Source organism: Pelodiscus sinensis, chromosome 1 (genome assembly GCF_052426305.1).
Source record: "Pelodiscus sinensis isolate ZL-2025 chromosome 1, ASM5242630v1, whole genome shotgun sequence".
Lineage (NCBI taxonomy): Eukaryota > Metazoa > Chordata > Testudines > Trionychidae > Pelodiscus > Pelodiscus sinensis.
The window spans coordinates 130,296,074-130,309,708 of record NC_143052.1 but is presented as its reverse complement, the minus strand read 5'-3'; the positions used below and the strand labels follow the sequence as shown (position 1 = coordinate 130,309,708).

General features: G+C 43.6%; 1 protein-coding gene across 4 annotated transcripts in view; it reads left to right on the top strand.

Moving 5' to 3' along the window:
- The window catches only part of DUSP16 (dual specificity phosphatase 16), an 89,078-nt gene that overhangs the window by 63,572 nt on the left and 11,871 nt on the right, over positions 1-13,635 (top strand). For all 4 annotated transcript variants that reach the window (XM_075901133.2, XM_075901123.2, XM_075901127.2 and 1 more), the window contains one exon: positions 3,930-4,093. In XM_075901133.2, coding sequence (XP_075757248.1) covers positions 3,930-4,093 — 164 coding nt within the window. The remainder of the gene's footprint in view (positions 1-3,929; positions 4,094-13,635) is intronic.

The window sequence follows — 13,635 nt, the reverse complement described above, 5'->3', positions numbered from 1 at the left end:
TTGGATTAAGGATGTTACATTCTGCTTAATTGAATAGTTGATTAACCTCATGAATTTTTATTGCTTACTTGACTATTCTATAGTCCCTGAGGGCAGGGCCAACAGCCAGTGCACACCGGCCCCATTCCAAGGATCCCCCTGCCACTCCGCACTGCTGCCTCTGTATCAGAGGCAGCAGCACAGGGTGTCAAGAGGGAGCTGGTCCGTAAGGGGAGCCAGTTTAAAAAACAGCTCCCCTCATGGACCAGCTGCCTGTTGCCCATACTACTGCCTCTGTGGCAGGAGCCCCTGTGCGGGGAGGGAGGCGGGGGCTGAGCTCCCAGACCTGGCACGAGCCCCAACGGAGCTGGGCTCCCTGCCCATCTGCCTTCAAATTCACATTAAATGAAGAGCCACAGTGGAAGTAGGTCCCGGACCCAGCACTAGCCATGACTGAGCTGGGTGCTGGCCAGCCTGCTAAAAAATGTACTGGAGGGGCGAGGGAGAGAAATGCATGTAGTGTATAGCATTAACCGATAAGCTTTTGTTTATTGGTTAATAGACTATACTATTACATCCCTACTTTGGATTTCAGATCAGGAACCAGATAAAGCCTATTTCTAGACATTCTCTGGTATGTCCCTTAGCTACTTTCTACCATGGCCCACAGCTAAGACTCTTCTCTCACCATATTCCTCGGCTGGCACTTTTCCACTCCCAAAATGGGAACCAAATTAGTTAAGAGAAATAAAGGAAACATAAAGGTCCTGCACCAGGCCTGCCTGCCCCCAGGAAGCTCAGATACTTTGGAGGCTCCAGGTTTGACTCTGACTCTGGCTGAGCCTAATTTCGTGAACTAGCCTGAGAGGGCCTCCCTAGGGATGTTAAATGTTGATTAATTGAATAATCATGTAACTGCATCAGATTTTAGCAGTTACAGGACTATTCCTGCCTCCCTGCCATGCTGGTGCCTCTGATAGAGAGGCAGCAGTATGGGGGGAGGGAGAGCTCCCTATGGACAGAGACTGCTCTGCAGTGGTCTCCTCTATATTTCTCCCCAGCACCACCACCACCACCACTAGTGGTGGTGCACATCTGCGCTTGCCTTGGTGCACATAACATTTATTCCACACATGAATTGGAAAAAAAAATAGAGGGGACACTGCTCCTTGCTCTGTCCCCCCAGTCTCTAACTGGTAGGATTTTAGCCTTTCTGCTACATACATGTAGAAACAAAACTGATTCAAAAAAGTACTGGGAAAAGACACTTTCATGTCTTTAACTTTGTGGTGTGTGTCTTTCGATCTTTTTTTCTTCCTTTTTGTTATGCTTTTGTGTAATGAACTTAAGTCATTTTCTTACTCCCAGCAGTCTGTTGTGTTGTCAGACTCCAAAAAGCAAACAACTTTCTCTTGGGGGAGAGTGGGGGGGAAGAAACACAAAGAAGAAATCTCAAATCATGAGTAACTGAAAGAGAAGATGATAGTTTGACTCTGTTTATTCTGCCTTCTCCTTTCACACAAGCTGCTGGAATTCTGGCCTTACAGCATCTTAAATCAGCTTCATCTAAAAAAAGGGACCTGCCATGTAAGTGACTAATTATACAAGGATCTTGTTTTATAAGAGGGAAAAGTCGATGCAATATCTGGTAGATTTTTAATGAGTGTGTCAATTTTTGTTTTGAAAGCCCAATTATCTCATAATGCATTGCTGAGCATGTTAAGTGTCCTTTGATTGATTGATCTCTCTTCTCTGAGGTGGAGATGAGAGTAAAATATACATTGTCGGGGGTGGGAGCTGACTATCAGGTACTCTGGAAAAGACTGAAACCATGAATGCTATTCTTTCCTTTCCTCCTACTCCAAGTGGCTGACTGAATTATTTTCCTCTTCCACTCATAGCCTGAACTTACTACTGAAAGCTAAGAGAATAGCATCAATAAAATTCTTCTAATATACACCTCTCTTCACCTGTTACAAGTTGCTTGGTATAAGGAATAATATTTTGGAAACTATGATTAGTCCTCAGTAATTGAAGATTGACTGAGATCTTTGGCTAACACTCTAACACACCCAAAGGGAGACTTCTCTATGGCTATTGGGATATGCTTGTAAATAAAACTGTTACCCATAAAACTTTGTCCTGCTGAGTTTCTTTTGGATTTTGCCAGGCATATTTTACTTTTTCAGAGATGTAGAAGCTGCTAAAAATATGACTACATTTTAAGCTGTCTGATAGAGATGGGATTTATTTTCTCTTTTTTGTTTAACTAATTTCTCATGAAAGGTGTGAGATCTGCTAGCAGTAGAGACACAATTCTTATAGCCAGAGAACAGGTGCAAATTGAGCAGGGCAAGCCTTTTGTCAAAAATACTGTATTTCTCTTGAGAATTTTGTTGCCTATTATTACAATCTGTAGTGTTTGCTAGATTTAGCACATTTAGTACTCAATCCTCTTGAATATGCAAGGGGATTTAGGTAGTTTATAAATTATAAATCTGTTCAGGATTTTCTCTCTACTTACCCCCCTTTTTGTAATCCTGTATGTTTTGTGCTCTCATGGGGGGAGACCTGGGGACTCTCTATCTATCTAGATTTGTATGATATGCATTGTCTAATTTTTATATTGCATTGTCAAATGTGCAAAGAAGTGTACTAAATAAATGGTTGGATACTTTTTAATGGTAAAATGTAAATTGTTCACGAGGCAGAAGAGTAAACTAAAGCCCAGACTTCAATTTAATTCGGCTTTCAACAGACTAGCTAGCCAGATTTTGCCAGCACATTTATCAACAGTTATGTTGAAGCATGGTTTTTTTAATATCAGTAAGACCAGCGCAGATGGAGTGTATAGCATGGCTTTTAAACAGTAACACAGTTCTCAGGGGAAACCTGCCCACACAGGAGAAAGGAATAGATTTTGAACTGTGCTTACATGTTTGTGGCTAGTATAGTCTTAACCTTGTCTGCACTAGTATTTATCTTCATATTTCCTACCAGCAGAGCTACCTTAGTGGTAGGAGTGCTAGTGTAGACCGATAAGTGGTAGGCACTGCACTTTTAGCCCTAATATCAGTTAGTCCTTCTTTCAGTAGGTTTAAACAGCAGGTTGAAACACTAGCAGACAGTCTACATATGTGAAACGCTAATAAAAATTCTAGGGTAGCCATAATGTGCAGAGAATCTAGAGCAGTAACCAGAATGAATGGGTGTCAGTAAAATAACAAGAATCTTGACAATCTATCTGCTAGGGGAATCCCAGAGTCTTTCTGTTCTTTTCTTTTCCTTTTTTAAATCAAGACCGAGAGAGTTTCTGCTTGTGGTAGCTTTGAAATGTGAGGTTTACAGGGAATTTTTTGTTGAGGTACAAGAATAGTATGATTAAAGATTGTGCAGTGTTCATTGAGCTACCAATGTATTTTAACACCTGAACTGATGGCACATGCTTCTTTCCGTTGCTGTGATAGCAACTGCAGTGAATTATTAAAGACTTGGTTCAAGGGAAAAGGGAGTGTGACATTACTAGTTCTGGGTGATCAGATATCTTTTGGGGTCTTTTTGTTGCTTCCTTTCCACAAGTAAATATTGAGAATAGAGAAGTGCCTCAAGTTTTTGAGGTAATGAAGAAAAGAAACATTTCAGGTTTCTTGTAGTTCTTTGTATCATTGATGTGCGCATATGAGGCAAGACATAGAACTGGATTTTAAACTGGATTTGGCTGTCACAGCAGCAATGGAAAAGATGCACATGCAGCTCTATCAACTTGCTTCTCTAGGCTTTTCACATGACAGCCCATCACTCCTCCCCCCTCCCCACCACACATGCGTGATTTTGTGTGTGTGTATGTGTGTGTTTAGAATTGATACTGGGGTATACTACCTTACTTTTTTTACATAGCTTTGACATCCGTTCAATGAAAATAATTTAACTCAGGTTTTTGCTTTTCTTAGGTGGGTTTGCTGAATTCTCCAGCTGTTTCCCTGGTCTCTGTAAAGGAAAATCAGTTCTAGTCCCTACTTGTCTTTCTCAACCTTGCTTACCTGTCTCCAACATTGGTCCAACCAGAATTCTGCCTCATCTTTACTTAGGTTGTCAACGAGATGTCCTCAACAAGGTGGGTACTTTTGAAGTTGTTATTTATTTACGGCCATGAATTTGAAACTTTCAGGAGTGGAAAGAATTGCTTAAAAACCTCGTAAAATGAGGTTTACCTAGTTTGAACTAAGCGCTCCGCTAGTTCGAATTAAGTTCGAACTAGCGGAGCGCTAGTGTAGCGCCTATCAAAGTTAATTTGAACTAACGTGAGTTAGTTCGAATTAACTTTGTAGTGTGGACATACCCTAGTTGCTGTTCTATGCACATAAACAAATTGACTATATCCCTGCCTCATTATCTGGTATGAGGACAGGAGAGCTAACTTCTTTTATGTTGAAATTCTCCCTCTCAAAATTCCAGTGTATTCCAGTTTGACAGCTGCTGTTTAGTAGGGCTATGTCTACTCTGGCGCAATCTTGCGCCAGAGCTATGCAAATGATGCTAAGCGTGAAATATCGCCGAGCCTCATTTGCATATATAATGAGCTGCCATTTTTGTGGAAGAAGCTCTTGCACAAGAAGGAGCTGTCTACACTGCCCCTTCTTGCGCAAGAAAAACCCTCTTGCACAATGCCGCTATGCTGATTATTTTCAGGAATAACGGCATTGTGCGAGAGGGTTTTTCCTGCGCAAGAAGGGGCAGTGTAGACAGCTCCTTCTTGTGCAAGAGCCTCTTCCGCAAAATGGCGGCTCATTATATATGCAAATGAGGCTCGGCGATATTCCACGCTTAGCCTCATTTGCATAGCTCTGGCTCAAGATTGTGCCAGTGTAGACATAGCCTAGGTGTTTAAATATTGAGCTGTGAGAACTATCTAAGACCCAAATAAGGTCTCTTCTCCCCCCTCCATCCCCCCCACACACTTCCATAACATGTTAGCTTTTCACCCAAGTAGGAAATGTCCAGTTGCATATGCATGTAAAAACTTAAATGTGTGAGAACATTTTTTTATTTCAGTCTTAACAGGCCTGTAATTCTATCACACTTAGATCCCTTTACCATAATTAGATTCTTTCCGGTTCCTTCTGTTTCTCTCTGCTTTCTGGTCTGTTTTTAATAAGGTATTGGTCATGGCTTTTGAGATCCATTGTTTTAATGGAATCCTTGCAGTAGAGGTAGTTTACTGGTTGCTTTTTTTCCTTAACACATAAAGAAAGCAGCCAATATGGATAGTCTCTGGTTCTTGTATTCACTGTAGAAATTTCTTTTTAATCTTGCACATACTTTACTGTGCAACAAGCCAATAGTTTAGACCTGACTTATTTTTGGTTGCTGTCTGCGCAATAATTGTTTTTTCTTAGCATGAACATTCTTAGTGGCCTTAGGACAGTTGAAACTGACAGGTTTTTTTTTTCCCCTTGCCACAAGCCCAGAGGACTTCTTAAGAGGCTTTATTTACTATTCTGTTTTAAATACATGGTGCTATTCTGGTTCTCAAGAAAGGACACATCATATATTCATGATCAAGGTCCCTGTATTCAGGATGAGGATCAACTCCTGCTCTCATATTACCCATCTGGTTCTGAGGTTCTAAGAGCTTTGCCATATGTTACTCCTATAGCCGCTGTAAGCTGGGGATGTAATAGTGTAGTCGATTAACCCAGTGGTCCCCAACCTTTTGGGGCTGCCGGGTGCCTGGGGGTGGGGCCACACATGCGCCCAGGGGTGGGGCCACCCATACGCTGTGTGCCTGGAGCTGGTGCCACCCATGCGCCACACTCCCGGGGCTGGCGCCGCAACTGTGCTGCAAGTCAAGGGGTGGGACTGCCCACGTGCTGCGCGTCCGGGGCCGGAACAGCCCATGTCCTGTGCGTCTTGGGGCGGGGTCGCCACCACCCATGTGCTGCGTGCCCGGAGCCAGCGCCTGTGCCACGCGCCCAGGAGCCGGCAGCGCCCATGCGCCGTGCGCCCGGTGGTGGGGCTACCTATGTGCTGCGCGCCCGGGGCCAGCGCCACCCCTGTGCCACGCGCCTGTGCCCGGCACCGCCCATACGCCGCACGCCCGGGGCCGGCACAGACCTCGCGCCGTGCACCCAGGGGTGGGGCCACCTAACCACCGCACACCCGGGGCCAGCGCCGCCCATGCGCTGCACTTCCGGGGGCAGGGCTGGCCCCGATCACTCGGCGCGTGCACAGAAACGGCCTGGCAGGCACCATGGCGCCCGCGGGCACCACATTAGGGACCACTGGATTAACCGATAAGCAAAATTCTATACACTACACACATTGCCCTCTCCTTTCTCCCTGCCAGTATATTTTATAGCAGGCTGGCCAGCAGCCCAGCTCAGTTCTGGCTCGCACCAGGTCCAGAACATACTCCTGCTGTGGCTCTGCAGTTTCAGCTCATGCCAGGTCCAGGAGCTCAGACCCACCTTAGACAGAGGCTGCTGCCACCCCGTTCTACTGCCTCTTTCTCAGAGGCAGCAGCACTGTGCAGCCAGTCCACAAGGGAAACTGTTTTCTTTTAAACTGGCTCTCCTCATGGACCAGCTCCTGCCTGACACCCTGCACTGCTGCCTCTGATACAGCGGCTGCCAACCCCGGCCCCGGGGACTATAGAATAGTTGACTAACGGATAAGAATTCATGAGGTTACTCAACTATTCAATTAACCAATATTTAACATCCCTACTGTAAGCCAGTGAATATTCTGGAAGGGGGAGATGTGCACACTAGATGAAAAGTCCTTCAGTTGTCCATGACTTAGAGCTAGAGTGAGACCCTAGAATTCCATCAAATCCTGTTGAGGGAATTCAGGTCTAAAATCACTATCTGCTTTCCATGTTCTTTGGAGAGCCACAAAAAAGGTAGAATAAAGTCTAGGGAATCTCTCTCCCCAGTTGTTGTTGGGTTTTTTGGGGGGGGGGGTTTTGTCCCAGTCTTGGACAGATTATTAATTTCTTCATTTATTACCTTGCTAGAAGTTCTAGTAGAAACTAGGAATCTGTCGTTTGGATTCATTATTTGTTCTGGGCAAAGTTGTATCTTATGAACTCAGGCATATTTGTACATGATACTTCACCTTTTGTTCAGAGAAAGAGGAAGGAAGACTTCTGTTGTGAGCTAGAGATCTCTGATGTAAGTAGGTAGTTTTCAGGGTATTGATGACCCTCTGATGGTTATTGTCCTGGTGGCTTGCCTCTTCTGGCAAGTTGGTACCATGGCTTTTACCTTATCTTCCTTTTGATCTCATGGCTACATAGGCCTCTGCCTCTGGACTCCCAAGTGATTTAGCAGTGGAAAGAGACTTTCCTTTCTTTGGTGGAAGATGCCAACCACCTTCTTAGAATCTCAGTTTCCTGGTAGCCTGCTGATGCCAGCAGTGAGGGAGGTGTGTGCAATAGTACATTCCAACAAACAGGCTGGAAGAGGGCTCACAGTAAAAAGTACCTCCAGTGCTTGACTGTGCCTAGATCAAAGGACCACATTTATAGCTTCTCTCAACAGTCATATCACGGGACTAGAGAGTGCTTACCGGGACAGCAATGTAGAAGAGATGGAACATTTAAAAAAAAAAATTCCAAGAGTGAAAGTGAGGAGTTGCTGCTGGGACGAAGGGAACCAAACATCAGTGACAAGTGGCAGAAGAACTGTCTCTGAGGCAGACATTAGGATTGCATGAACCCAGTTGACGGCTCTGCTTCTGTTTGCTACTTCGGGTTACAAAACAAGCCCCTTTTTAGTGTGGGAAGACAGACTTCTTGCTCAAGTTTTTACTTTATGGAAAGAACAGTAAAATGTGTGGAAAACTCTGCAGGGAAATCTGTCTTTAGAATTCACGGATCTCTACTGTCCTCACTTTTGCCTTCTAAGTGCTTATCTGATCATCGATTTTTCTTTTTTGTCTGTGTTGTGAGCAATCCTAACCAGACCAACTGATCTCCATAACTTATCCAAAATATTGTGTAAAATGAACTATAAATCTGCTATAAGGTTCAGCTGTGGATGTTGGAGCCTGTAGATGATTTATTCTAGTTTATGGGGCTGGAGGAGCCTGACACATCAGTTGGCAAGCTTGCAGTGTTGTCTTTTGCAGTCTATGTGGGATTCCTGGGGGAAACTAAACATTTATCTTGTTGCAGAAGTTCTTGTACCTTGCAATCTGAAGTTGCCAATAATCCCCAACCTAGACAAATGAAAACAATATTTGCAAAGTTTGTGACTTATATGTATAGTTGGTAAATAATAGCACTTATGTAAAGTAAGACATGCATAAATATTTTGTTTCAGTTTCTGTATTAGTCACCAAAATTTGCAACTTCTTTACAAAGTCCAAGGGATCCTTTACATCAGGGGGGGCGGGGTTTGGGTCCAGGGCTGCTGACTAGGGTTACCAGGTGTCTGGTATTTTCTGATTTTTTTTTTAACTGGACAGGAGACAAAAATATCAGACTGTCCAGGTCAATACCGAACACCTAAAATGTCCGGTATTTTCTGATTATATTCCCCCACCCCCGCCCCCTGGCCAGGAGGTGAAAATCCCCGGTGCTTATCTGGTTCTGCAGGGGAACTGTCTGGCCTGCAGCAGGAAGACAAGATGGCGGATGGCTGTGTTGGTTTTTTGGGGGGGGGAGAGGGGAAGGGAGTCGGTATTTTTGGTTAAACCATCTGGCAACCCTACTGCTGATCCACAGAAAAATCTGTGGGGGAGTTTGCACACAAGTGAGAAACAAAAAGCCCCCAAATCCTTCATTTACATGGCCCCATATGAAAAGGCGAAAGACACTCACCACGTCCCCCTCAAACAACAAAGCCTGGGGGAGGGCAAGCTAGTAGATTTTGTGTGCTCCTGCTCCATGGTGGGAAACTGGAGCACAAGCATGGGCTACCCAATGCTGGGGGTGAGGGGCCCTGAGCCTTAGGGGCCAGATCCAGCCAAGCCAGGAGCCACATCTGGCCCTTAGGGACCCCTCCTCCCAAACTTTACATATTCACTTCATTGTTTGTCTTTACAAAGTTTTTAAACAAATATTTTAATAAAATACCTATTTCTATTTTAGGATTTTGTATATTAGTATTTAAATTAGAAATAGGTACAAAGTTCAGAAATGCTTTTAGTGTGCCCATTATGAATTTAGAACTTAGGCATGACACTGGAAATATTTAGGTACCGGTATTTAACTTTACTCCTGTGAGTAGACCCATCCAAATCAGTCAGATTGCTCAGTCAAGCAAAGTTGGGTATAAACATTTGAAAAGTCAGTCTCTGAATAATTTATCCAAATATACAAAAATGAATAGCACAATGAAAATTGAACAGTCAGTTCTACATTTTTGGGTCTCAAAACATTTAAGACAAACTTGCAGTGTCTGCAAAAATGTTGCAAAGAAGTATTTAGATTACAAACACATAGTTTGCTTTTTGTTCTTAAAATTTAGTGTAAGGACACAACCTACATTTTGGGCATACGCTTACCTGACTGTGTCCCTTTAAAAGGACAGCAAATAATACACAAGTCTTTTATAGTTCATTTTTTCAGGTGTGAGAGTTGTTCAGGCTCATGTGCAAAAAGGCTCATGAAATAGGTAAGTAACTGTAAAACCTTCTGCCTTGCACTTACAAAACTATTTTGTTTTTCTAGACTTGAATTTTGCGTCCTGGAAAACATGGCATTTTAGGGAGTCATTAATTTTAAGATTAAACAAGTCAGAAAATGTAAATAACTTGACAAAAGAGCATTTACCCTCTTTTCACGAAGTTGTTAGTATTAGAATTTCTGGATCTTCCTCTGATAATAATTCATTTCTTCCTTTTGGGTTCCTTACAGTGAAGTCACTGTTCTGGTTATTACGTTCTAGTCTGCAGCTCTGGGAATGACTGATATCCCAAACACAAGAAATCATAACTTCTTTCTTTATGCCTAGTCTCAAAGACAAGCACTAACTTTTTTTTTTAAACTCAAATGCAAATAGGCTTGGAATGCACTGTTTCATGCCATCCTTTCCATTCTAATTTACATAATCAGTTCCACTCCAAGAACCTTGATTTTTTTTTATTTTTTTTTTACTGTGAGTGGCCCACCAGAACTATATTGGAAAAAGCTAGTAAAGAAGCTATTCAGTGCACCATCTATGTTCACTCATCAGCTCTTCTCCCTCATCCGGAGCAAATACTCTCAAACTACAGCAATGGTTGTTGGTGATAGGCTAGGGATTTTTTTCCCCCTCATGGCATAGTGTCCATAAATTACATCGAGAGTGGGTTCTGCGTGTGATTTTTGGGTGGCTCTGTGAAAGTAAGAAAGGTGCAATTGCAAATGGTGGCAGTGTTTCCTGTGACATGTAGGAAAATTGACATGAGTTGGTGACCTCTATTCTTTGTAGTGATTATGGTAATATGTTTTTTTTTAAAGTTATTTGTACACAGAGTTCTACACATTATGGCCGGAGTTAAGGCTGTATGTTGCTTATTCAGTATTAGCTAGGAGATATGAGCTGTGCATGGTTTTTTATTTTTCTTTAAAGCATTTGCCTTGATGGATAATGCAACTTTGAATTAACTAAACTATATCTCTTCCCTCCCCCTTTTGCCAGACCCCATATCCAGCCTATGCCACTTTCTGTGCCCCTGCCTTCCTGCTATATTCAGTTTTTTAAACATTTTTGTATCAATATGTAATAGCTAAATGTGGTATAGAGGGGAGTAGGTTGCAGAGTGGCCCACTTGAAGGTGTGCAGAAATAGGGCTCTGTACCCCCCCTTCCTCAAGTCTCTGTGTGATAGGGATGTGAATGGTTAACCGGTTTACCAGTGGGGGCTAGCATAGCTTCTCTCCTGTGGTGGGCAGGGGGCTGCTTCAGCCTCATAGGGCCTGGCCACTGCCCACCCTACTTTAATTGGTTAACTGGGTAACCAGTTAAATGGGATTTTACATCCCTAATGTGTGATGGACAGAAATTTAGAATTGGGACTTGACCTGTGAGGGGGTGGGCTGGAGAAAGTTGTTCTGTGAATTGAGCTGCCACAGAGGGGCTGGTACACATCTCCTTGATGAGGGTAGCATTGAGTTCGGCCTTCACATTAGAACTAAAATGTCTGTCTCGTGTTGGAATGACTGAATTCACTCTCAGATTTGGCACAGTAACTCTTCACGGGACAAATGGCTTTTCTGTTTGTGTGTTAAGCAAACTATTTATTGACTCTTGTAAAAGAAATATTTATAAATATTCCCTGCTGAAAACATTGTGCTGTATTCCTCATGTTTCTCTAGGTCTCTTGATATACAAGATTGTCAAATATAGCAGTAAAGAGAGTTGTATAATCAATAGTTAAATTGTGCAACTTGCCAAATATGTGTTTGTGTTCTGTTTAATCCTTAAGAAGTTATATCCTTACACTGTGCCAAAAAATACAAAGACACACACACGAAACCCACAGGCCTACTACTGCCAAACTGATTTCTTTTTTAAAAATAGAACTGGGTGTGCAAACAGGAAAAGGGAGAAATGAATTTAATGGACAAAAAAGATCAAGTCTATGCAGACATTTTAACGAGCCAGCTGTTTGAGAAGATACAGTAATTGAGGGGTGGAGGGACTAATTCCGGTAAACTGTATATTTTTAAAATACTTAAATTGCTAGAGCAACATTTTTCTTACTGTGTGTGCTTACAAGCAAATCCCAGCCTTAATTTGATAGGTATATCCATTATTTTTAAACCTCTATAAAGCTGTGCCACAGTTAATTTATCTTTCAAACACACACCTCCAGCCCAGTCATTCTTTATTGTTGCATTGTCCCCATGCTTAGGGCTCTTAAGGGGGTGCGTGCGCGTAAACCTGAATTTCAGTAGACGCTCAGTCAGAACTTACTTGCAGGGTCCTTTTGAAAAGTTCAGCTGGAAGGGTTTGGACGGACTTGTAAGTGTGCTGCTCATCACTGTTCATAGGAGAGTATTCCCTTCACAACACACGTCAAAGCTGAACTTAACCCCCTGAGTACCACAAGCCAAAATGGAGGAAGACTTTCTCTTCAGCTCCACCTCTTAAACCTCTAGTCTCCAGACAGTTCTATTGGATAAAGCGAGTGCATTACATGTGCCCTTTCCCTCTCTGACAGACCTCTTCCCCATCCCTGCCCTCCATCTATAGAGCTTGGCCCGGATACACATTCCTATCCATGGATAGAAATTGGTATCAGCTGAAGAGCAGGGCTCTATTCCTGGGAACTGCAGTGGCAAACAGAGGAATGTGGCTGTACCGCTCACAGTCCTTCCACAAAGCTGTATCACCTTTTTGGGGTCCTACAGCCTGCTAGGGGTGGTACAGCCATGAGATGGGAAGGAGTTTCCCATGCAGGATGCTGACTTCTGGAAGCAGCAGCACCATGTTCTTCCTCTCTTCCTGCTTCAGTTCCCAGGAGTACAGCCCTGCTGTTCCACAGACACTGGTTCCAGCTGGGAGCCTGTGGTTGCGTGCAGAAGCCGGGCGGGGGGAATGGCTTGGCGGGTGGGGCGCAATCAGCACTGGGAGCCCTCAACTGAGGAGGAGTGACGCCTTGGGGCGGAGGAGAAGCCCTGTCCCTGCTCCTGAGCACTGTTCAAGCGTGTTGTGGCACCGTAGTCCAGGAGAGAAGCCCGCAGGTGCTTTGTAGTTATGTTTAGACGCCTTCCATGGGCTCTCAGCCAAAACTGACTCGGGTGGAATTTCTGCTTCTTTCCACTGGGACACCCAAAGACAGCTATGGGAGAGTCACCTTCCTATCCATGGTCCTCTCCCGCCCATCCTCCCGCCCTGCCATTGTGTTGTCCCTGGGTCTGTCCCTCTCTGCTTTGAGTAGCAAGTGGCTGCTTTGCAGAGCAGGCTCTGGTGCCTCTCACTTTATTCCCAGCTTGGTGGATCTTGGTAGTAGCCACACAGGATGTGAGTGGTGGTGTTTTGGTTTTTTTTTTGGTTTGGTTTGGTTTGGTTTGGTTTTTTTTGCTCTGCTCAACAAATTTTTTATTTTTTGGGAGACCGTCTGGCAACCCTAGCTCTCAGTGGTTCCTAAATGTTGGACTTAAGCACCCAAGTGCTTTTGGGAACTAGCTGCGAGTGACATGCCCAAGCTCACAAAAGAAATCTGTGGCAGAGCTAAGATGAGAGAGTCCTGATGCTGCCAGATGTTTGGAAAATGTATTTCAAATCAGGGCCTTTTGCTCTTCACTAACCAGGGTAGACTGATTTATGTCAGTGTCTGGAAGTATGATTTGACATGCAGAACATACCTTCATATAACTCTCAGAAGCTGGGGAGGTGGCTAACTTACTACTTGATGATGATAGAACTGTTTGTGCTAGCTAAGATGTTCTCACTTGCTAGTATATATGGAAAAAAATGCAGAGAATACTGATTGCAACAACAAAAGATTGGAATCGCTAACAAGTTTCATGCACATTAGGGATGAACAGGATGAAGTTTAATAAGGACAAATGCGAAGTACTGCACTTAGGAAGGAACAATCAGTCTCACACATACAGAATGGGAAGCAATTGTCTAGGAAGGAGTACTGCAGAAGGGATCTAAGGGTCATAGTGGACACAAATTAAACATGAGTCAACAGTGTGACACTGGTGCAAAAAAAG